The 25,597-nt window shown below is 46.7% G+C and overlaps 2 protein-coding genes across 5 annotated transcripts in view; one reads left to right on the top strand and one right to left on the bottom strand.

The window, feature by feature from the left end:
• The window catches only part of PKP4 (plakophilin 4), an 89,810-nt gene extending 75,527 nt beyond the window's left edge, over positions 1-14,283 (bottom strand). For all 4 annotated transcript variants that reach the window (XM_053471872.1, XM_053471874.1, XM_053471873.1 and 1 more), the window contains exon 1: positions 14,097-14,283. In XM_053471872.1, coding sequence (XP_053327847.1) covers positions 14,097-14,124 — 28 coding nt within the window. In that variant the 5' untranslated portion in view covers positions 14,125-14,283. The remainder of the gene's footprint in view (positions 1-14,096) is intronic.
• A 173-nt stretch (positions 14,284-14,456) lies between these two features.
• The window catches only part of CCDC148 (coiled-coil domain containing 148), a 36,887-nt gene continuing 25,746 nt past the window's right edge, over positions 14,457-25,597 (top strand). Inside the window, exons 1-4 of the mRNA XM_053471876.1 lie at positions 14,457-14,567; positions 18,865-18,921; positions 21,133-21,191; positions 22,101-22,222. Coding sequence (XP_053327851.1) covers positions 21,158-21,191; positions 22,101-22,222 — 156 coding nt within the window. The 5' untranslated portion in view covers positions 14,457-14,567; positions 18,865-18,921; positions 21,133-21,157. The remainder of the gene's footprint in view (positions 14,568-18,864; positions 18,922-21,132; positions 21,192-22,100; positions 22,223-25,597) is intronic.

Raw genomic sequence — 25,597 nt, 5'->3', positions numbered from 1 at the left:
GGGAACATAACACGGATCTGCAGCTCCATGGCATGCGAGCCGCTGTGGTTCATTTGGATGAGATACAGTTTAGGGGAGAGAAAAAAAAAGCAGCTTTGTTTAAAGGGTGCGTCTGCCTTCCTGTTTAAACACGTTACTGATAGTAACCGGAGCAGGGGAGGAAATTGTCACTCTTTCCACGGCTCAGCGTTCCCTGCCTGGAGACGGATTTCAGATTTACCCTTTCAATATGAAACACAACAACCGTGATAACTGTAGAAACCCCAACGCGCGCGGCATCATACAAATGTGGCTGCTACGGAGTAATACGAAACGTGATAAACAAAGCCCCCGTGACGTACCCGCTCCCATTTATAAGATCACAGGCGCTTATGTTCACCCAACGGGTTCATGCTTACATCCCACATCCGACAAAAACGGAGCCGTTAGAGATAGATAGATAGATATCTATCTATCTCTATATATAGATAGATATATCTATATATATCTATATATGTATTCCCTTATTGCAGCAAACTTAACTCGTATTTATTATCAACCCATTTCTGCTGCCCCCTGCCATGCGTAGGTTTTATAGAGAGGTCAACGAGCCAACCGGATATTTGTATATAAAATCTTTACAAGTCCTATAGCAGGCTGGACGCTTTCTGCTAGGGATGTACGATTTCAATATCTGTGAAAGGTAACAGGGCAGTAAAACTATTTAATTCTGGAAAGTTACAAAGTAACCAAATCATGAAGAGGCCGCAAAGTCGTTCCCCGCTTCGTTTAGTTTTGCAAAAGAAAAACATTTGGCTTCACGGGGAAGAAACGGGAAGCAAAGTAAATACTTAAGAAAAGAAACGTCGGCCAAAAAGTTACAAAGGAAAACGGTCTAAAAGGAAAACTGTGCCATGGAAAGGACTGTCACCCCCGAGCGAGACCGCAGCCAACTAAACGGCTTCCCGCACCGACTGCTGATCGTCAATGATCCGCTACAAGTAGCGAGTGCTGATAATCATGGATACATTGTGAATGCGGACAACATGGCCTGACATCCATTTCAAAGATATCGTTACTGCTTTTTATTAACACAACGTTGCATTTCGTTTTTAGTTCCGATCTCCTCTGGATGACTGGCACGAGAGCGATGACTGAATGTCTCATTATCCACCTCAGGGTCATATTTACCTTCGGTGCCGTCCCAGGCATTGCCACCAGTCGCTCCCCGCACCATCCTTACTGCATCGGGCTAGGATGTCATATTCCAGCACTCTACTTTTTAAGGCTGCGCCAGCCAAAAGGACCCTACGAAGGACTCTTGGGACTTGGCGCAGAGTTCTGAGGAGCTAAAAGGATGACCGGGGAGAACTGAGATGCCCCTATTAAAGGGCTCCTTGTTGCGTGGCTCTATGGGGAGCCTGACCGTCCAATAACGCGAGTGGCCCCCGGTTTCATGGCAGAGGACCCAGGAAAGAATACCCCCACCGGTCTGCCTCAATCATCTAGTAGGATCTTATGTAGAATTTTAAAATGTCTCTATGTAGCGTTCCTGAGGATTGCCAGGGGTAGAAATGTGTGTGTGGGGGGGACTTTCGAGAGTATTAATCTCCCTTCAACAAATCAAATCCAGGAGGATGATTCTCTCTAAGGCCTGTACAGTAAAAAAGGTCTTATCGCTTAACTGCTATACACACCAAATATGAGGGCTGACAAGAGCCGCTCGGCCCCATCTAGTCTAGTTCTTCCTGATGTAAAGACTCCATAATCGGATCTCGTCTTAGGCTTGGAATCTGCACAACTCTATCCTGAATCTGTTTCTTAACATAATCTACACAACACATTAAAAGATGCATCACATAGCAGCTGATACACAATGTGCTCCTGATAACATGAGGGTTTCTTTATTAACAGTTCTGATGTGGGTTTAGAGGTATAGCAACCACCCCCCTATGGTTTTTGGTGTATGGCTCTTGACATGTTTAACCCATCCCGGCCTTTGGTAAACCCTTAGAATATTGCAACAGCCAAAACACGATCTACCGCGCAAAACGGGGAGAAAACCCATCATTCAGTACTCAACGCGTCTCATTCCGACATAAAATGCAAAAAGATGAAAATCTCAACCGAGTTACAAATCGGGAAGGAAAATGCCGGTTTAAGTATTTGTCGAGTAATTTACTTGGACGAAACACATGCTGTACGTCAACACATACCACTCGCAAATGGTCCACATCAAAAGGAGAGACTGTACAAAATATATCTCCCTGACAAACAGTGACATCACGCGGCTTTTAAAGTACTGTGGACTTCCGAAAAATGTATCAAGTTTATCTTTAAAAAGCCAGGTGTAGAGCTCCAGGAACACGTTAAATATGGCGTGTCTGGCATACCAGCAGGAATCAGACACTGGGGTTTATTCGCTGAAGAGAGAGTTTCGGTTTTAGCTCCATTTCGTTACTTATTATGAACGGCCAACAATGGTAAGTGACTCCAGCAAGGAGGGTTGACCTCACCCTGTATAATGCATAATTTAATGTTAAATCTAACTATACATTACGCAGGGCCAACTAAACTCTTCCTGCTGCAGAAGCTCACTAGAGATGGACCTTCATGATGTACGGTGAGATTGTTTCCCATTGCTTTGGGATCAGCCATACTTGGTGTCTGCCCAATAAATATTACGAGAACCAATAATGGTCAGCATTTATACTGCTGCATAACATTTCATTTATCAATGTGACACCCAAAGATAATCAAGGCAGGACATGACTGCAGACTATTGCATTAAATACACTGTAATTTGCAGAGATTACAGAGGAACCAAGACGCAGCTGCGTTATGATAGAACTGGAACAATTCTTCCCAGTACAGCATTCTGCAAGCAGACGTGTGCATTGGAAGAGATGCGCATGGGGAGCATCTACCCCCACAAGGCACTGGGAATACATGCAAGCATTCACCAAACATATGACATCAGGAGGCAGTCGGGGGTGAGTTTACCAGGAGTGTTTCTTAAACAAACTACAGATTAGGAGGGTTAAGAAAACATGCTTTCCTGGTCATGAATGTTTTGTTAAAGAGGCCGTTGGCAAATAATGGGTAAGGCTGGGACTACCTGGTATAAGGCTGATCAGGTATTAATTAGTGCACGCATTGTGCCAGCATATTAGGGCAACAGCAAAAAGAATCTCTGCACTTCAAATGGTTAAACAGCAGCTAAAGGGAGTCCAATCCGCCTTATCAGTGGCCGGCCACCTCCTTTTAATGACAGTTACACATTCCATAGGCGTGGCAGCACTATATGCAAATCTATATAGCCCCAAGGTGGCTACTCCCTTGACCATTGATGGAATCAGACTACAGATAAAGGCTGCTGTCCCACCCAGTCTGACCTTCGCTTATCTCCTGTTATCTAAGCCTGCAAGCATTTATAAAAACGACCCATCACACACGCAAGGACATTTCTGATCCATCAAGCAAATTAATCTGATTTAGATGGGCACCGTCACCATGTTCCCTTTGGGTAGCAGTATTTATAACATTGGAAGACTTTAGCCCTACATATTTAAATGTATACCATCCCCTTTACACCATACACCCTTAGTCTAAACCCATCACACCTGGTGACATCACTACTAATATTCCTTCCGTATTAGAACCGTTCTCCTGCAAACTCTTTGGGTATCACCACTTAAAAGAGGTCAAAGCCAACGCTCTACTCTATTCACAAAAACCTTAGAAATGTTTTTAATAGAAGATTTTCCACTTTAAGAAAATGAGTTATGGGCAACATGTGTAGTCTGACAACTTCTAAAAGAGTAGAATGTAGGAATTGGCTGCGCATGAAAACCTTAAGGGAACATCATATAGTCTGTATACATACAGCAGACTTCATAATGCCGGTGAATTCTCCCAACCTCTCCATTGCACCATCATCTCCTCTCATTCCTTATTCAGGGTAAATAAGGTGTGGATTGATATTGTATGCATGATGCAGACGTCCGAGACTCTCTATGAAGCTACGCTAATGATTGATAATTCATCAGCCTAGGAATTTTATATCCCTCTGATAAATGGTGTCGGAGGTTCGCAGCAGCGGACGAATTAATCTTTCCTGACATCTAAAACATCCACGCTGTAAGAAAAGTAAAAATACAAAAAGAAAACACACAATATTTGTATAAAATTACATCCCAAAGGATAATTAAAGAAACATCTCCGTCCAGCCAAACCTCTCCTCTGCCTCGGCTCCCGCATGGGAGAGCATTTCGGGGGATCTAATGACAGCCGATGCGCATGCGCACAGATCGCTGCCCCTGATTTCAATGGGGGTGATTTTCTGACACTTATTGGTACCAGGAGGGGGTGTTGTACTTCAGCTCTGGAGCTGCAGCTTCTTCGTGACACATTTACACTTGCTGGTAATTGGAGCGGCACAATGTAGAGATGCGACTGCTTAGCAGGCTTCTTGCCTTTTTATGCCATTGTACAGCACTGTGGAATACGACGGCGCCATGTTAAACAATAAGATGTTCATGAATGAAACATCCTAATACTATTTCAGTTATCGAGGATTCCGGGTTACCAGGGGAGATTCCCGAACGTTTTACAATAATAATTATTCTTTACATTCATTAAAAAGAACCAGAAGTTCATTCAAACATTGCTGAAACGACTAAACCAATAGCTGAAGGTGGGTCCTGGGGGGCTTCGCGGGAGCGACCGTGAAGAGTGGAATATTTGCACAAAACAGCTGCCGTTTCCCAGACGTTTATCTGCCGCCGCGCCGCTTTCACAATCACTCGGATTAATTCCCATGCCAAGGTTGCTGCGAGATTACGAGAAAGAATTCCCGCCCGAGCTGCAGCCTTCAGAGTACTCAAAGAGCGGCCATTTACATATTTCACAAACGGCCCCGGCGGCCTGAGGACTCCTCTCGCTTTATTCACCTGCCGAGATCCTTCAGGTATCAAAACGCGGAAGGAATACGAGCCGCAGGCAAGCTGCAGCTCCGCAAACAGATCCCGCCGTGAAATATTTGCCTTCGCAGATTAAACTAATCATCTCCGTCTCCCCCGGGAAGGGCCCGGGTAACTCGCCAAAATACTAAAGCGGGCTGGTCGCAGGCACTTGGCTCGAGCCGACGGCTTGGGGCATTTTGTGTTTACTTGAACACACAGCGCCGTGTTTCTGCTTATTTTTGCCAAATATCCTGCTCTTTTCAATTAAAGTTATTTAGTGCCCTTGAGAACTTTGCAGTATGGCTCCAAGGTTACGATGCCTTCCAGCGCGTTTAACGTTGTTCTATAGGAGAGACGCTGAAAGATACACACGTGCGCCCTGAGACCCCCGGAGTACCCCTTTAAAACAACAACTTTATTTAATAAAATCACGCGTCATTGGGTAGCTCGTTCAGGTTATTGCTTCCCGTCAGCGATACCGACGGAGGCTGGAAAGTAAAGGGTCGCCGCATCTTTTCTCCAGCCAACTTATGGCTTGAAAGGCTACAGAATAACCCGTTTCCCAAATATCCATAGCAACAGGATGCAGCGAGCGAGCGTAACATGAGACCGAGGAATACGTTTTATTACACATCCCCAGCTCCACGGACGGCATTTTAACAGAGAGAGAAGCCACAGCCCGCGGCTCAAGTCACGAACGCGCATTTATATCCCAAAAGAAAGCCGGGGTCATTTTGCGGTATTTTGGTTACTTCTGGGAAGATGGCAATCAGCACTTTCTAAACTCAGCCTATAAATTACACGCTCAGAATAAAAACATCGATTGAGCCAACCCACGAGAAAACATTAAAGACATCGTAGAATCTGTAGAGCGGATAGAATCAGAAGCCTTTGGACACGGAGAGAATTCAGAAATCAATTATTTTATATAGCGCCATCCTATTTCGTAGCGCTGTACAACGGGATTCAATGTGGTTCACACTTTAAGAGCCAGATAACAGATTTACAATGATAAAAGCTCCCGTCACGCGAAGGATACCGGTACCCGCGTAGACACAGGTACTTAGTAACACGCTACTGCGGCATGTAGAGACGAACGCGGCCACGCAGCGAATCAACGCGCTGCACGGGACCAGCGAAACACTTGTCCTGGGGGCCGCCCGTTAACACGCGGGTAACACAAATATAAAACACAGCGCCGTTAACGCAAAACAAAAAACGGATATGGCGGTTGAAATGTTCAGCTTGGCAGCGAGTTCATGAATTCTCTTATTTATACAGCGCCAACAATGTACTCAGCGCTTGGTACCAAGATGTACTGTTACATTAGAATGGGAAAAGCTGCGGGGATCCGCCGTCTGGAGCGTTTTATCGCGCAGGCTGTTGACGTCACGGTCTGTTGACTGAATGTGTCGGGGGCGGCTTCTAATTTCTAAACCAATTTTGTCATCCCCTGATTAAAGGTTCACGAGATACACGGAATCGAGAGACCAACGAGAGGTTCTTGGGAGGAAGAATTCAGACGTCCATCTACAAAAAAAATCGAGGCGCCAGCATTAAGATTTTAAGAAGCGCGGTTGACCGGGTTGTCGAGAACGGGTGACGGACAATTTCACCGCCTCTAATGCTAACATCGACTGGCAATTCCAGCATGTTCCAATATCACCGAACAAAGAAATATGTATGCAGGAAAGTACACGCCAACCATTATATATAAACACACGCGATAACATACATAATTTGTGAAAAACCTGCACCAGAGACACTAGCTCGTTTTTTTTTGTCGATCAGATCTTATTTCACAGCCAGCTGTCCGCGCCGACAAACAAAAAAATAAAAACACCAGCCGAAAAGCAGTCAGCGAGTAAATGAACGTTACCGGGAGATACGCTCCCCGGGGACCCCGCCATCCGAGCAAATGCAACGGCGCGAGCTTCCAGAGAGCGCCATAAGCCGCCAGCGGGCTCTAACCATGCAGCGCGCGCTAAACGAGAAAGCGGGTAACATTCATAGAGCGTCCGGGGGGATAACGTGTGAAATGCGTGATAAACGTACAGCGCCATCCGTGTCAACAGCCGCAGAACGTCAGGCGTGAAAGTGACCGCTCGGGGGTACACGGATTATTCATCAGGTCATTAATGAGGGCAAACAGCAGTCACCGGGGCAAAAGCGTACGGAAGGCAGAGTTCCAGAGGCTGAAAGAAAGCACACTTTTAGTAAAGACTTTCTAGACTGTATTTTAACCCTTACAGGGCACACTTTTACTCTTACGTAGTCTTCGCCGACCATCTCTTGCTTATACCGCTTATTTAAATAACCATTAGGCGTTCCGCAAACTTACACGGCGTGCAGGGAAGAGGCTTACAGAGACAAACGACATCCCGCAGCCTGTTAACCAGGCCCCCCCCCACCAGCATGGCTATTATTGTTTATTGCTAAAGCGCCCCAAGTGAGAAAAAAAAAGGTTTAATCACAGGATAAATAAAATCTATATTCCCCTTTATATCAAATAGAAAGCCTTACTGCCCGGTGCCAATACCGAGACACCCAACTGGCGTCGGGATTTATTTAGTAAACACTGTATGATGACATCACCAACGAGCCCGAACGAGGTAATAGCCGATGAAATCACCAAGGGACGAGTAACAAAATGAAACAATGTGCCACATAACCGCACACCCAACAAGAAACAAACGTATCCGTCATCGGCAGCCATACAATTTCTATAAACGCCAATCACATACATCAGTGATATTTATATTTACAGAGCCTGAATGCTTTTCTTCTCAAATACTAATAATAAATAATAAATATTACTAATAATAATATTCAAAATCAGCTTAACTAGAAGATCCAGGCCAGACCGCTATATCACATCACATGCGCTTCGCTCTTTGCTACGCGATGAACCACAACATATATTCTTGCAATTCAAGGAAAACGACAAAAAAATTAGAAAAAGTGTGCAGATTCTGCTGATATTTCTTGCTACATTAACTGTATGAAGTCCAACATAAATGGCGCCCAGCTCTGACAGTTATACTTGATTTTAATATTCTGGGGTTTTTTTGGGACACAACGGGCATATTTGGAGATGCCGCCACAGGAAGTGGCAGCAGACAGTTTCGGGTACTGCCCTCTGCCACGGGCCACAAGCTATACGATGCCCTACTTGGGAGCCCTCTTAACGACGCGTGACGCCCTGTTCATGTAATCACTCCGTTACTGTCTATGTGTCCGCTACTCAATATCTGTAAAGATGAAGGGAATGCCACGGAGACAATCAATGCGCAGGTCCACACGCCGCCTCTGAAAAGGATTATTCTACAGGTTATCGGACTGAGCCCCCCTCGCCGTGTTGAGTGCCCATTGTAAGCCGGCGGCTACACACGATATCAGCAGACGCAGCAAAGAGCATGCAGGGGAAGACGACGGCCGAGCCAACAGCCACTTGGCTTCGCTCTCCCCGGAACGCGATCCAGCTGCTTCCCTCAGAGGCAGAAGAGGTCAACTCGGCTACATGCGCAGAGCACGGCTTACAGAAACATACGACACGCAGCATCCCGCCGAGTTTCGCCGTCTCTCCCCGCGGCACGGATACCACGCTGCTCACTTCACAGCACCCAACCGCGCATGAGAAGACATACCAAACCGAGCGGCCTTCAAGCAGCAGCATCCTTCCCTGCAAGCCTTATGATGTCGGAACGCGCGCTCTCCTGGTTCTTAATCAATGACCAAAATAACAGTGAAAAAGACAGTATATCACATAACGCTCAGCCAGCCATTGGCTCAGCGACTTTAGTGCAATGGCTGAGAGTGGCGGGACTTGTAGTGCAGGATAGATGGGGAGCTGCAGCCGGCCGCCCCATGGCTGTAACATGTAGCAGAATTCCGGCTGTCTGCTTAACAGCGCTCGTCTTCACGATTCACGACAGCCATGTGCCTGTCCCATGCATGGTTAAACTCCCTATAAGCCTCTACCACTCCTGCTGGGGGGCTGTTCCACTTATCAACACCCTCACAGTAAACCATGGAAACGTTATGTTCAACACTTTGAAATAAAATGCTGACAAAAGATAGCGACTGCTTAAAAAATAAACATTAATAGATATGAAACCACTAGGACTGCAGTCCCACCAAATTAACTATGCCTTTTCTGTACAGATATTAAACAGTTCTGCCTAACGAACACAAATATATTTTGGTATAATGTGCTTATTTCAGCCACAATTAGCATTAAAAACTCTAAAAAAAACTAAATTAACTCGGTCCACATAAAGTAAGAATAAAAGGGTTTATTAAAGGGTTTCACGCCGAGGTCTAGCAAACGGCTTTAACCCCGATCCTCCTGGCACAAAAGAACTTTGTCCAACTGTGTCCATCCATCCTTTCTAGAGAGGGAATGCGGCTTCTCTCACCGGCACAATAAAAACCCACTCAGAGTCCCAATCACTCGCACGTATCCTCCTCATTCACTAAAACCACCATTTTTCCTCCCATTCTTTGTGACCGATGTTTTCTTTTTTTTTTCTCTCTCTGTCTGCAATTCCCGCGAATTCGACAAAAGAAATCCGCAAGTTCTATCTGGCTGCTTTCTGCCCTTTTCGACGCATTATGCAGAGAGCGGCCAGACCTGCCCTCGGCTACAGAAGTGCTAAGTCCGGGAGACGCAGGAGTCGCCGTGTCCTGCTGGGCCGCCGTGTCGTTTCAGATGCTAATCATCGCGGCCGGCCATTTACCCGCGCCAGACAGTCCTCCGCCTGTGCGCCCACACCGCTACTCCCCGCAGAGCGTTACACCACACCGCGCGCGACTGTCTACAGCCCAGATACCACCCGGACGCGGCTTCCCCACAAACAGCCACCATAGCCAAATCAACAGATACTGGCCGGCCTTTACGGGGATATACTGCTGCCATAAAGCCCAAAGGAAATATCTACAGGTGCATTAAAGCTCCGCAGCCCCGCACGCACACACACAGTGCCACACACACAGCGCCGCAGCCCTGCATGCACGCACACGCCAACGCCGCAGCCCCGTACACGCACACAGCCCCGCACACGCACACAGTCCCGCACACGCACACAGCCCCGCACACGCACACAGCCCCGCACACCCACGCACACAGCGCCGCAGCAACGCACACACACAGCGCCGCAGCAACGCACACACACAGCGCCGCAGCGCACACACACACACCCCCCCGCGCACACACACACACACACCCCCGCGCACACACACACACAGCCCCGCGCACACACACACACACACAGCCCCGCACACACACACACACACACACCCCCGCGCACACACACACACAGCCCCGCGCACACACACACACAGCCCCGCGCACACACACACACAGCCCCGCGCACACACACACACAGCCCCGCGCACACACACACACAGCCCCGCGCACACACACACACAGCCCCGCGCACACACACACACACAGCCCCGCGCACACACACACACAGCCCCGCGCACACACACACACAGCCCCGCGCACACACACACACAGCCCCGCGCACACACACACACAGCCCCGCGCACACACACACACAGCCCCGCACACACACACACAGCCCCGCACACACACACACAGCCCCGCACACACACACACAGCCCCGCACACACACACACAGCCCCGCACACACACACACACACAGCCCCGCACACACACACACACACAGCCCCGCACACACACACACACACAGCCCCGCACACACACAGCCCCGCACACACACAGCCCCGCACACACACAGCCCCGCACACACACACACACAGCCCCGCACACGCACACAGCCCCGCACACGCACACAGCCCCGCACACCCACGCACACAGTGCCGCAGCAACGCACACACACAGTGCCGCAGCAACGCACACACACACACACACCCCCGCGCACACACACAGCCCCGCGCACACACACACACAGCCCCGCGCACACACACACACACACAGCCCCGCGCACACACACACACAGCCCCGCACACACACACAGCCCCGCACACAGCCCCGCACACGCACACAGCCCCGCACACGCACACAGCCCCGCACACCCACGCACACAGTGCCGCAGCAACGCACGCACACAGCGCCGCAGCAACGCACACACACAGCGCCGCAGCAACGCACACACACACACCCCCGCGCACACACACAGCCCCGCGCACACACACACACACACACAGCCCCGCGCACACACACACACACACAGCCCCGCGCACACACACATACACACAGCCCCGCGCGCACACACACAGCCCCGCGCGCACACACACAGCCCCGCGCGCACACACACAGCCCCGCGCGCACACACACAGCCCCGCGCGCACACACACAGCCCCGCGCACACACACACAGCCCCGCGCACACACACACAGCCCCGCGCACACACACAGCCCCGCGCACACACACAGCCCCGCGCACACACACACAGCCCCGCGCACACACACAGCCCCGCGCACACACACAGCCCCGCGCACACACACAGCCCCGCGCACACACACACACAGCCCCGCGCACACACACACACAGCCCCGCGCACAGACACACACAGCCCCGCGCACACACACACACAGCCACGCACACACACACACACACACACAGCCCCGCACACACACACAGCCCCGCACACACACACACAGCCCCGCACACACACACACACACAGCCCCGCACACACACACAGCCCCGCACACACACACACACACAGCCCCGCACACACACAGCCCCGCACACACACAGCCCCGCACACACACAGCCCCGCACACACACGCACACAGCCCCGCACACACACGCACACAGCCCCGCACACGCACACAGCCCCGCACACGCACACAGCCCCGCACACGCACACAGCCCCGCACACCCACGCACACAGTGCCGCAGCAACGCACACACACAGTGCCGCAGCAACGCACACACACACACACACCCCCGCGCACACACACAGCCCCGCGCACACACACACACAGCCCCGCGCACACACACACACACACACACAGCCCCGCGCACACACACACACAGCCCCGCACACGCACACAGCCCCGCACACGCACACAGCCCCGCACACGCACACAGCCCCGCACACGCACACAGCCCCGCACACGCACACAGTGCCGCAGCAACGCACGCACACAGCGCCGCAGCAACGCACACACACAGCGCCGCAGCAACGCACACACACACACCCCCGCGCACACACACAGCCCCGCGCACACACACACACACACAGCCCCGCGCACACACACACACACACAGCCCCGCGCGCACACACACAGCCCCGCGCGCACACACACAGCCCCGCGCGCACACACACAGCCCCGCGCGCACACACACAGCCCCGCGCGCACACACACAGCCCCGCGCGCACACACACAGCCCCGCGCGCACACACACAGCCCCGCGCGCACACACACAGCCCCGCGCGCACACACACAGCCCCGCGCACACACACACAGCCCCGCGCACACACACACAGCCCCGCGCACACACACACAGCCCCGCGCACACACACACAGCCCCGCGCACACACACACAGCCCCGCGCACACACACAGCCCCGCGCACACACACAGCCCCGCGCACACACACAAATGGATCGTACAATAATATCGACGCGCGAAGTTGGCAAATGATCTCTCCGTAAAGAATGAATCAGCATCAATTGAACAATAACAGGAGAGGCGTCTGGGGTAACGGCAGCCTTCCTGACCTGTTAACTCTTTAGCTGCTAGAGGAGACCGTGACCTTCACAAGCTACAGAGTCGTTAATGTGCATTTGCCGATATTAGTTTGAAGCGTTGCCATTAAGCTGGCAGGCGGCGAGTAAAACGCAGCGTACGGGATGCTGCCGTACACTGCCAGGAATAATGCGATCCTGCGCGGCTGCGATGGCTCTCTGGGATGGTGCGGGCGCAGCGTCTGCAGACGGATCCGTCGGGAAGGATATATTTCCCGAGGCATGTTTGGAATTCCTTGAGACGCACACCTGCTGGAAACGACCACGTTCCCTTCTGCATAGCGGTGAGGAGCGCTGCGCTCGTTTCTTGCACACGCGTCTGTGCGCTCGCCAACCGTGGAAAACCCTGCTAGCCCACGGACATAGTTTGGGAGCATATAAAGGACACGGCCGACGGGGACTCTCAGAAGCAATCATCATCATCTACAGCAGCAAGAAGCCGTCAGATGAGATCTGGATTCGCAGCCAAAGGGAAATCAGCATATTTAGTGAAGCACATTGTACGGCAGCCAGTTGTGACCTTCATCGCAGGGACTAGGATGTGCCGGAGCGGCCAAGCGGCTACCTGCGCCCGAGCGGGCAAGGGGCTACCTGCGGCACAAGTTGGTATACTGAGCATTAAGTATACAGCGTAACCATTAGCTGCCTTCAGCGTGTTGGTCACAGATCCCCCTGAAGCTCATTCACAGTTAACCTTTTAAGCGGCAAAAGAGTATGTGATGCAACCAGCAAAAAAACACGGCATTCCAGACATATTCATTAAGAACCGCAGTAACGCGACTTGTGCGAGCTTTGCACAAACACACACCCATTGTGCACATCCACGGCTGAGCGTGACGGCCGCCTTCACCGGTACGGCTGGACAGGTCCAGCGAGGCTCGGGATCAGAGCAGGATTTGCAGATGGCAGCTGGATTTTTTAAGCAGCCCGGGACGTCTCCGTAGAGATTAACAGAAGATGGCACACAAAGTTGGCAAAGTAGGAACATGTTAAGAGAGGCGGGTCCTGTACCCGGTGCCCATGCATTCACCCCATACCCTGTACATATAAGACTGCCCCACACTGTCACCTGTGTGAAGCTGGCCAGGGGGAGGGGAGAGGCCCCAGTGCCAGCCAGGGACATGTAACCCTCTGCCACTAAGCCAGGGGACAACAACTCCCATGATGCTAAGGAACACATCCTGGAAGGACACGGCAGATTACTGCATTTCCTTATAAGACCAGGAGTTTGGCTGAGGGTTATGGGAGTAAGTCCGCAGCAGTCAGAGAGACAAGGGTTACATGATTTCGCCTAAGGTAGGCGAGCGGGAGGCTGAAGTCCCCGTCCCCAGCAGCTACAGAGGCGCCAGTGCCCCGTGAGGTAAACTCCGCATAAGCGCCGATCCCAGCCCGGGTAAAACACACTTACCTGTCGGCTCAAGTTTCCGCCAGCTCATAGAATCCACAGCGTCATGAGTGTCCGCGGCTTCAGGTGCCCCCCACTCCCAGGGCGGACTGGATCCCCCCGCCGAGCCCGTGCTTAGCCCGTGTCCATGATGCGGCGCTGGAGCCCACTGCCCTCTCCCGAGCACACGGAGCCAGCACGGACAGCTCCGCCCCAAAACGTCACGGCGCAGCCGCGCTCCGCCCGTAAAGCGATTGGGGAGAACCAGTCTGCCTCTGTACCCGCCTCAATGGAAGGCCCACCCCTTCATCCAAATGGTCCAATTACATTCCGGGCAACAGTTGTCTTGGTTACTGATGCTGTTGAGTTGCGAGAGGAGGTTTAGCGCAGGCACGGGATTTGTGTCGCGATCGGGACTGATATCACGATAGTGGAAGGGATTCCAGTGACCACCATGCCCGTTGCAGCATTCCGCTGTGGGTATCGCTACAGAAGGTGGGTTATTGGGCCGGAGAGCCGGGGATCGTGCTGTTAGGGCGACCCCACACGTCCGACTGCTAGAAAATGTAGCAGCGGAAACCGAAACGATAAGAGATTATTATCATTATACTCACCATGGACACCCCCCCCGGTCACTCAAAGGGTTAAAGAGCATACCATTAAATGCATAGTACCGGATTATTTTGGAATAAAACAACAATGCAATCCACATTCTATAGAGTGATGCATATTCTGGACTAAAATCCGTATATATTCTGCATTAAAGAGTCGTTTTATTACCCCATTTCAATAAGGAAATTAATTACCTCTAAATAAATATTTTTAAATATGTTTATTCCTCACCCATACCAGGGAATGCTCAGTGCCCCTGAGTCTTAAAATATTCACCCCAGTCCCAGCAGAATGCTCCATGATCCCCCTTTCACAGCTGGATATGGTGATTTGAAATATTTCTATACAGGGGGTCCAGAAAAATCCATATTCTGGAATATATTCTATAGAGTATAATAAATATACTGCATTATATTCCATAGAATGCAATAAATGTTCTGGAATATATTCCATGAAGTGTAATAAATATTCTGGAGTATGTTCTATAGATTGTAATAAATATTCTGGAATATATTCCATGAAGTGTAATAAATATTCTAAAGTATATTATATAGAGTGAAATAAATATTCTGGAGTATATTCTATAGATTGTAATAAATATTCTGGAATATGGCCCATAGAGTGTAATAAATATTCTGGAATATATTCAGTGTATATCCTGTATTAAAGTAGAGTGACCTGTAATATTATCCCATTTTAATAAACACATTAATTTATCTAATTTAATATTGTGATTTTTAATATTGCTATTAAGAGCATCCAGAACGAGTGTTTCCACGTTTCGCTGAAGCTGATCTGTTTTCATATGTTTATAAATCGCATGTTATTTTGTATGTGTGACGGAGGCTGCTCTAGATTGTTAGGGGTCCTAAGGAAAAACATTTATTAGGGGTCTATCATTAACACCAGCAATAAAATGTGACTAGTTTTAAAGGAATACATTCCAGTGATATAAGTTAATGAGGAATCCGTGTCACTCTTGAATGTCTCTCGCCTTCATCTTCTAAGAAGCCCTTTCGGCCACCAGAGGCCTCCGGCAGCTGTTCAATCATCTTGTACGGTAGCTCAGCTTAAATCTGATTACATTTCTGTTCCGTGTCGCACAGAGATAACAGAAAGTGATCGCATGCTAACGCTGTCATGGAGTCATCTAGCAATGGACAGTGTGGCTATCTAATGACTTAAATGTCTACGACTGGTAGTGAGAGACCCCATGCACTTGGACAGCTGATCGGGTGCATATGGAGGGATTTCGGACAGCGGCCCACCTGGCATTTTCCTGATGTGCCAGATGGCCAGTCTGGGCCTGGTAGCAGATCGCCCTGTTGGGACCAAAATCCTTCTCTACCCCCTTTCTTCCACTAATACCCCTCCGTTCTAAGAGCCTAGAATGTTTGGTGGGTATGAGGCTAGCACTGTGTTCTACAGTCCTAAAAGTCATAATAATGTTTCGATACAACAGCAAAGCACAACATTGTGTTTATGAATGAGTGTGTAAACCCACAATAATTGTGTAAAAACATCATAACCTAAACTGGAAAGAAAATTATATTGTATCAATTTATTGGTATGAGATTGAACTTCTAGCAAGATCTCTTGAAGTATCTGGATTTTTCTAGCTCGCCGCATACTTATCACCATCTGTGTTTATGTTGGGCTTTCCTATGAGTAAGCTTTTATTATTGATTAAGCCAGTGGAGGAGAGAGCAGTGAAAGATCAAGGTCCTCTGCCCAGATAAGAGCAAAAGAAGGCATGGCGGATAAGGACAATTCTGGTGAGAAAATGTTCAAGCATGGCTCTGGGAACACAGCTCGTCTTTGCCCCCCGGAACTCCCACAAAAGCCCTCACAGTAGAGATAGTCATGTCTGGATCAGGTTAGGTTTCCAGCCGTGGTGTGCAGTTGAGTTGCAGAATGCGGTCACTTGCCAATGGCATTGAAAAGCAAATGTTCAATATGCCGGTGAAGTACATGAAACCCCCCCAGGTTTATCATAGGCCTGACCCAGTGCAGCACCTTAAGCCACCCTTTCCAGGTTCTCCTTCCGCTAACGGAGTGAGCCTATGGAGTCCTGTGCTGGTCCGGTACATGGGCTCCATAATGTAAATGGGTCGCTTATGGGGGAGATCAGAGATCGAGCAGCCGCTCACCAGGGAGCCTGACTGGGCAAGAAGGCAATCTGTCCCCCAGTTCTGCAGCAAGGGGCTGCCGCTCTAGAATACGTTATGGCCAGAAACATCAGAACAAACAAATTCCATATCTCTATGAAACACACTGGTGACGACAAAATGTTTCAAACGTGTTTCCCTTTCCATCAAGAGTTCATATGGTTGGATTTGGATCACGGTAGCTCCCAACTGTCCCAGAGCCAGCTGGAGTATCATGATTTAGGGTGTGGGTTCTAATGCTATGGAGAAGTCATCTCATTACTACACACCTATACACGTTTTAAACCCCATGATGACATCTTAGTACTTATCGGTAAACATCTTTCAGAAGAGGAAATCAGCTGTCCTGCTGTCAAGAACTAAAAGCTCTGGAGGTGGGGATCATTTTGTTAGAGCAGCGAAAACAGCCCAACGTTAAAATGATTGATTTATGATATCTGTCACTCACAACTTAGATTCTGGAGACACGGCATCGACTTACAGGATACCAACTGCTGAACGTTCAGATATTCTGCACATTTCTCCACCATGTGAGATCTGTAAATCCACTCAACTGCGGAAATAAAACGTTATGCTTAGAAATAAGTACAGACGGCTAATTTTATATTTTTTAAAGGAAATAAGGAATAAAATGGAACTTGTGAAATGACATCTGGGAGTTTCAATCTAGGCCAGTCCTAGATAAATACAGAAGTGGGTTAATGTCAGATCTCCTCTAATGTAAGTTGGGAATGTAAAGAAAGCCCTTTTTGTTGCAGACTCTGGAATTATATATTACCGAATATCATCAAACTTTATATGTTTTTGGGTAAAGGGATTACAAATAGGAACTTCACCATTTGTGTGTTTTCTATGTTAGGGTATTACACTATCTCAGATCAGAAGTTTATTCTCCTATATTTTTAGTCTTGAGGACTTTTCTAAAGTGCTAAACCAGAGACAGGTTTTACCCGCCGGAAGTCAAACCCCCATGACCCTCAGTCAGCCGGTGATTTTGAGTGCACCTATACGTATACCATACAGAATTTAAAGCCCATCCTCACCCATTCACAGGCACGGTTTGTATGCGTGAATACCTCCCACCATTACAAATGACCAGTGAGGGACACTTTTGGATTTGGGGGTGTGGTTAGGGGTGTGGTTAGGGGTGTGACCTCACTTGATCTTGTGTGTCTTTGTGAGGTGTGTATGTCATTTGTGTAACTAGAAGAAGAATAATGTAGATTATTTGCACAATATATTCCCGGCTGTTTTATGCACATTCTTGTGGCTTTTATTGCTGTAAAACATGCTTATACTCGCAAACAGTTGAGAGGAGGAATGGAGGGTTTCTGATCCCAATGAAGGACTGTCCCTCTTAAACAAGGACACATGGGAGGTATTGGGTATTGCATACACTGCAAAGTGTTGCTTCTCCTGCCCTCAACGATTAAAACGAAACCATTTAGCAAATCTGATGGCGTCTCAAAGGTTAATTACCGGCGTTCTGCTTACTGGAAGGTACAGAATCATAATGATAGCGAATTGTGCGGGATAAAGGACTTTAACATCGATCCATTAGCTGAAATCTCACTGTAACTGAGCTCACGTCTCCCGGACAATGACTACTCGAGTCCGTTACAAAGCGCATACAATGGGATGTATATCGTTTTATACGACTTCTTTCAATTATTGGCCAATTAGCGACAATAGGCACTTAGTTTCATCCAGCTGAATGCTATTAGTGTAACTCGATATAAAACATGATAGAATAAACACAGGGACCCCCAAACAAAGGATGGCGGTTAGCATTAGCGATACCTTTTAGCGCTACCGCTTCTGCTGGATGGCTGTTCCCTTCATCTACCAACCTCTCAGTAAAGTAAGACTCCCTTGCACGTCAGCACATAAATAGTTAGTACATTACATACTTAAATGTGTGAATATCACAAAAAAAGGAATATTATTTTCCATAATATTTTGATTGATCTAATGCAGTATTTTTTTTCTCTCTTGCATGTTTTTCACTGAAGTTAAAGCAGACGGCTTGTTTTATCATCAGCGTAACGCTACAGATTGTTCAATATCCGGTGAGTACAAGGCCATGTTTTTAGAATGTTAGAATATAAGTATATATCATATTTGGCTCCTTTGAAACGCTCTGCAGCTCCGTGCCGTGGCGAGTATAAACGTAAGCCTGATTTTATTGTGTTATTGATTTTCACTGGGACTTATTCTGTCTCAATGAAAAGCACCTCGGTGTCTCTCCTGCACGGATGCGTTTAGGACTGAAATGTAAGGTTTGTAACAGAATTAAATAAAACGGCACACCGGGCAAACAGCGGCAGACATTCCCCCGGAATGCTGCTCCTGGCTGGGTGGTACGTGAGCATAAAAACGTAGCGTGCCACCATGCATATCCAGTCATTGGCCACACTTACGCCATCCACCGGCCGCTGGCCTTAAAGTGGCAGGGCCGCCTCATCCTCGTCAGACGGGCCCCGGATTGCCCTAATCAGCAGGAAGATTCGTTTTGGGTGCTATGTTAAGACCAGTTGTCGTATTCTGCCCGAGATCCCTATGTAAGCCTGGGGGAGGACAGTGACCCCAAATGTTTAAATCAGAGCAGCCCCCTCCCCGGTAGCTCTTTTCTGCGTTAGCCCTGTATAGAGGGCAGAATCCTGTGCAGACAAACCCACTGATTCTATTAACCAGAAGGAAAAATGGTTTGTAGGGGCCACTGGAAGCCGCTCCGAAGGAAAGAACATCAGAGAGAGCAGCGTTGTCCTCACTTGTTTATTTTGAGCAAATGGCAGCAGATAATAACACATTCTAGACGCATTACTTCCTAACAGCAGACATTTTATTGCACGCTGCGGGATCCGAGTGCTCGTGGAAAACGTGTTTCACGCAGGAACAGGACAAATGGCCTGTCATAGATTAGGCAGTAAAGACTGTCACGGCGAATAAAAAATTAACAGCAAATGAGGTGGGTTTTGTTTCTTGTATTAAATTTATAGCACTACTGAGGACCCCATAGTCCATAGTTCAACTTTAATAGGGAAATTGGAACATGACAGAGAAAGTCAGGAGCATGATGCAATTTAGTCATTCTAAGGTGCTCCCCCGCTAGGCGAGTCCTCTAGGCAGCTGCCTAAGTCGCGAGTTGCTAGTGGCGGCACGGTACGTCACCCCTAATAAACAGTTGGTAGAGCCTGTGATGTATTTAGCTGTGGCGCTGCCCCAGGCCTGACATAATGCAGGTATATGACATCATATGCCAGTGCTCCGTGTCTTTTAATGCGCTCTAATGTAGTCAGAGATCTCCCCTGTGACTGAGCCATTGAGCAGCAGCACAAGAGGGCCTAGTTTTGGTGGCCATGGAGCCCCCCATGGACCTGCTGCCCTAGGCCACAACGTATATACACATCTCTCGTTGGAACGTTCTGGGTAGCTTGAGGATGCAGTGATAACTTTAGTTTCAGTGTGTGTGTGCATATATATATATATATATATATATATATATATATATATATAACACTTGTATACATACATACACATATATATTGAATCTATGTCTAACACCGTAAAAGGCTTCTTTGGGTAAATTGCTTAAACTAATGCTTATTCCGTATCCTTGTTCTTGTGGTAAATGGAGAAGCACAGAAAATGTGATACTTGGTGACACTGAATAGATCATACATGACGGGGATAGCTGATTGTGTGCCCTTTGCTCCTGCTTAACCCTTTATCTTCTCTAAACACAGAAACAAACAAGTCCAAAGCCCCCATCAAGAAGAGATTACTGAGAAGATGGTTCCTTGATCTCTTGTAAAATGTTCCATAATGCGAGACGGTCTTAAGGGGGCATCCCCAACCTTTACCTTTCCGATTCATATATTGAAAAGCGATCTTATCACTATAGCAACCTGTGGACACAGCAGGTCCATTCCATTGGTTGCTATGGTGATGAGACCACTTTTGATATGTTTCACCAGGATCACATGTTTATGTATGTGTGTATATAACGTTAAGCATGCAATCCTTTGTTGTACTCGAAGCCGCAGTTAAACCGATGAAATGTCAAAAGAAGGTGTAGAATATTATTCTGCTTTGGAAGGTGATTTATTGAGTCAACCAATTCAGCCCCGTTCTTTAATAACTGCATGCATTAAATCTATTGGGGATGATGTGGTTTGATCTGAAAAGAAAGTAGAATAGCCAGTCCTTTTGAAATGGAGATGAGAATTAGTCCTTTCCCGTTCATTTATTATGTATCTTTGCTGGCAGTTCTCTTACAGAGGCAGAACTAGAAGACACTGAAAGATGTTCGTAACTAGTCACAGAGCCGGAAACCCTGGTATGTTCCTACTCTTTTTAATTAAATTTGGTGTATTTCAAAACCTCACGTGCCTCGTTTAAAAGGCTGATATATAGAATGATACTTTTTAATTGTACAACGTCCTTTTTTCCCTTTGTTATCTTTAAAGCTGCTCTTCGACAAAATATGAATTGTATGTTAGGCCAATAAATCTCAGTAGATCTGTCATATGAATTTTTCCTCTGGAGGTTTAAGAACATTAAAACAACGCAGAAATCTTCGACACTATCAGTTTCCATGGAAACCACCTATCAATGCCTGCTGTTGTGTCACATGACAATTTTAGTATTCCCAGGCATAATAGTCTGAAACTAGATGATCAGAGGCTCAGATATGATGTAAGGAAGTTATACTTTGGTGGGAGATAAGTGGAACAAATTACCCCCATAAATTAATACAATCAGAGAATTTGAGCATGCATGGCATAGGCTCTTATGGGGCGATCCGGTTCCTCGGCTTATATAATGGGCTGCTTGGAGAAACCAGAGATCTCCCTTCCAAGAGATTCATCTATTGGGATTGGTAAATGCATTTTATGGATTGTAGACATTAGATTTTAGATCAAATATAAAAATAAGAGTATAAACTGTTTAGCGGTGGAGTTTTTGGTAACATCCGTTTGACTGCCATTGATTTACTGCTACAAATCATTGAAGTAGCTGTCCCTTAGGTCATCCATTCGATCGAAGTTCGCAGCAGCTCTATACAAATAATGTTTCGCTCCGTCTTGAATACAGCTCACCAATTTCGCTTGCCAGTTTTCTTCATATTGTTGCTGATTGCTTGTTTGATACAATACTTACCCACAAGAGAGAATCGGTAACAATGTATCTTAATGTATCTAAAGTCTTGATTTTGTTAATGTTAAGAATGTTGCATTTTGGGCAGATAATTTGGTGGTTCGGATGAAAAATGGAATTGGCAGCTCAAAATATAAACCTGTTGACTATCATCAACTCCGTGCAGAGACTGAAGCCAAAAAGTTAGCATCTGCTAGCATACAATTAAAGGTAGGATTCTACGCTCGCCGGCTGTCTTTGTTTTTTCAACATTATTCTATTTTTGAAAATAAGAGATGTAGATACAATTCCTATTTAATGTTATTAATTTATGCTTATAGTACCATAGCAAAATGTTAAGGGCATGTGAAATACCCACATTGCTCCACCGTACAAGTATTTTTTCTTTTGAACTTTGACTATGCTAGAACCTCTGGGAAGCGTGAGGTCTAGAACCTTATGTCCATAGAAAATGTCTCGCTGCCTGGTTAGCATCTTGGAATTACTATGACATCATCAAATGAAATTAAAAGCTAAGGGCACTGGTTGTAGGCACACAATAAGGAAAAGATGTTACTAGGGCTTCAAGAATTGGATCCTTGGATCTTGGCCGCCAAGGAATTGTTCCTCCAGGTTTTAAAGCTTGTATTTATAAGAACCTAGATATGCTATAGAAAATTTATCATGCAAAACCATCATTCTTTGAAATTCCCATTCTGTTTTGTTCACATTATGCCACCATTCTCATAACCTGACGTGACAGATTGTGCAGCATGAACTCTCTCTATCTGACTACATCAGTTGGACTGTTTGTAACGGTCATATTATAGGTATATATTATTTAACAAGATAAGGAGCTGGATTCAATACCAGAGATAAATCTATTAAAATTAGTTTATCAGCAAACCGTACATAGGGTACAGCAGCAAAAATGACACAAAACAGTGATGTTTTCTATCTCCATTAATGGATCTCTATTTTTCCGTAGATGTCTATTGCTACTCGTAGAGTTTTTTTTTCAATGCAGCCCAAGGAGAGAAAATATTCTTATTGTTAAATGAATATGGGTTCATCCTCAGCGTTTCTGACTTTTGTCTGTGTCATTGAGCTTCTACAATTCACAATTCCCATTGAAACCATTCCAGATACCCGATAGAATGTGCCATTTTGCTGGCTGTTTATTGTGGCCCCAGTTTTCATTTAAAAGACTGTTGAGTCTCAATAGGCAAAGAGTAAACAAACAAACAAACATTAGACTTGACAATGGGAATAACACATGTTAAGGCGTACTGGTATATGTTCCACGGACTGACATGTGAGGCTGCTTGACCAGCACACACTTAAGTCTTATCACTTTGCATTGCGGTATTTGATAATAACCTCTCCACGTCTACCGTTCTTCCTCCTTGAGCCAAGTGAGTGCTAAAGGATCTGCGCTCTGCAGCAGCATGCCCTCTAGATGTTTTTCTGTGACTATAAATGGTGCGTTAAAAGTAATAATGGAAATAATAGGCCGCTTTAAGCTGCATTGATTATTGTTAATGTGGACAATTGTCGTTGGCTGCGGCCGGAGTTTGTTGATTGCACGCTGTGTGATTATGTCATCATGATGTCACTCCTATTACATATGACAGTCAGAATTATAGAGGGGTATCTGGAAATGAAGGAAAAATCCTTATTTGACCTTTTTCAGCTCAGTAACTAATGGCTGCTCTTACAAAGTGAATGTGAGAAATTGCGTGCGTGAACGATATTATCTTCTAAATGCTTAAGGCCTTGGCGCACAATGAAATCAAGCAGTGAATGTAAACCGTGCGCTGGAGGCTGTAGAAACTGCTTGCATATTTAATGTTCTCTGCCTTCCACCGGCTCCGTGTATTAAATCTTATCTTTTCCTAATACTCCTGTGAGCGAAACACAAAAGAACATTACAGTTTACATCCAAATTCTATCCCTATTCTATTTTACAACTTGCTGTCTAGTTAATTATTGGATTAGAGTGTCTTTGATGAATAACTTAATCAACATCAGCCTGTTCTTCCGTATTCTATAACCTGTTCAGAAAGCTCCAATAAGTTTTCTCCCATAAACATTTTGCAGGGGTACATGGAACATTCTTAAAGAAAGTGAATATTAACAGCTTCTGGTTTATTAATTTTTATCAAGCAGCGTACAAAAAGAAAAGACCTCTGAGGTCCCAGAAGCTTATGTAACATCTTTTTTTGTGATGGCCTGTTAAAAAGTATCAGTGTTCGCTAAAGACTCCATCTTCTCTTGGACCAATACACATATATCAATTTTCCTCTGGTGTCTCCTGGGCCCTTCAACAGATGCCAGGGTTAGGCTAAGGCAGCAATGGAGGAGGAGGTCTGGACTCTGTACAATAGTTGTATTAGACTTTTCCACTGGTGGTTCTTCCTTCACAGTCTATCCCAGAGCCAAGAGGTCTGTGTCCACCTCCATCACTCTGTGGCAGATGCCTTTTGGGCTGGAGGTAGACTAAGGGTGGCTTATCCAGATCCCTATTTTTATTAAAAATGTGATTCCAAGTACTGAAACCCAACTCAAGATGGATTTCTAGATAACTGCCCACACATTTAAGGCTCATCAGGATTTTATCTAAATGGAGATCAAAGCTCTTGATTGGAAATTATAACTGCTGCCAACTCCCACTTTAGTAAATAAAGCCCACTTACAGTGTTAGTGTGTGTTGTGACTCTTTTTGGCATCACATATTTACTTCACATCTAGTGACAGAACGGGTTAGCGCGCCATAAATAAAAAAGAATTGTAATAATCAGAAAAGGCATCTTCACTGATCTGCCCCCTGTTAGTAGTTTTGCTTCTGCAGCTCTTTAAATCCCCCCTGGAACTTTTTAAATACACAAGAATCAGAATGTTACTTTATGATTCTCCTTCATCCTTGAAGCTCTGAACGTAAGAAGTGAACACAAGCCGCTTGTCAGTAGTGAGTTGGTATCGGCTTTCTTGTCTTTTCATTCTAATTGCCAGGAGCGAGCTAGTGTCCAATAACACGGTGATTCGTGTTGTCTTTTCCCACGCTGGAGGGTAAACACACAAATAAAGTAGAATCCACAGACGTCTTGTCATCTCACTGGCAAGTCTTACCGGGACAGAAGCGAACAATTCCAACTGACACTCGAATAACCCACAGGCTCCTTTGATTTCATTATATTCCTACAATATGTCAAATCTGTATAACATAATGTAGTCATAATGCAGCCATTACACACTCAGTAACGAAGCGGCGGCACAGGCTGTAAATTTACATATATTCCGTCTTAAAGAAATATGTCATTTTGTTACCGATCAGACTTTTATAGAGTTTTAAATGGTACTCATTCTAAGGAAAGATGTTCGTTACGGAGCAATAAAGCAATAATTTGCCTGTAACTCATTCCTAATAATTTTGCCAGCACAGCACTTTCAAAAGGAGATAATAATTGGAATGAAATGAAGTGGATTATAAAGAAAACAATCACGTTTCTTTATTTTTCTCCTTTTTTTTTTTTTTTTGCATCCTATGTATAAATTCACTGATCCATCATGCTGGCCACGTGGAATTGAAACCTTAAAGTACAACAA

The sequence above is a fragment of the Spea bombifrons genome, chromosome 7 (genome assembly GCF_027358695.1).
Source record: "Spea bombifrons isolate aSpeBom1 chromosome 7, aSpeBom1.2.pri, whole genome shotgun sequence".
NCBI lineage: Eukaryota > Metazoa > Chordata > Amphibia > Anura > Pelobatidae > Spea > Spea bombifrons.
The sequence above is the reverse complement of the archived record's forward strand: the minus strand, read 5'-3'. Positions and strand labels throughout refer to the sequence as shown.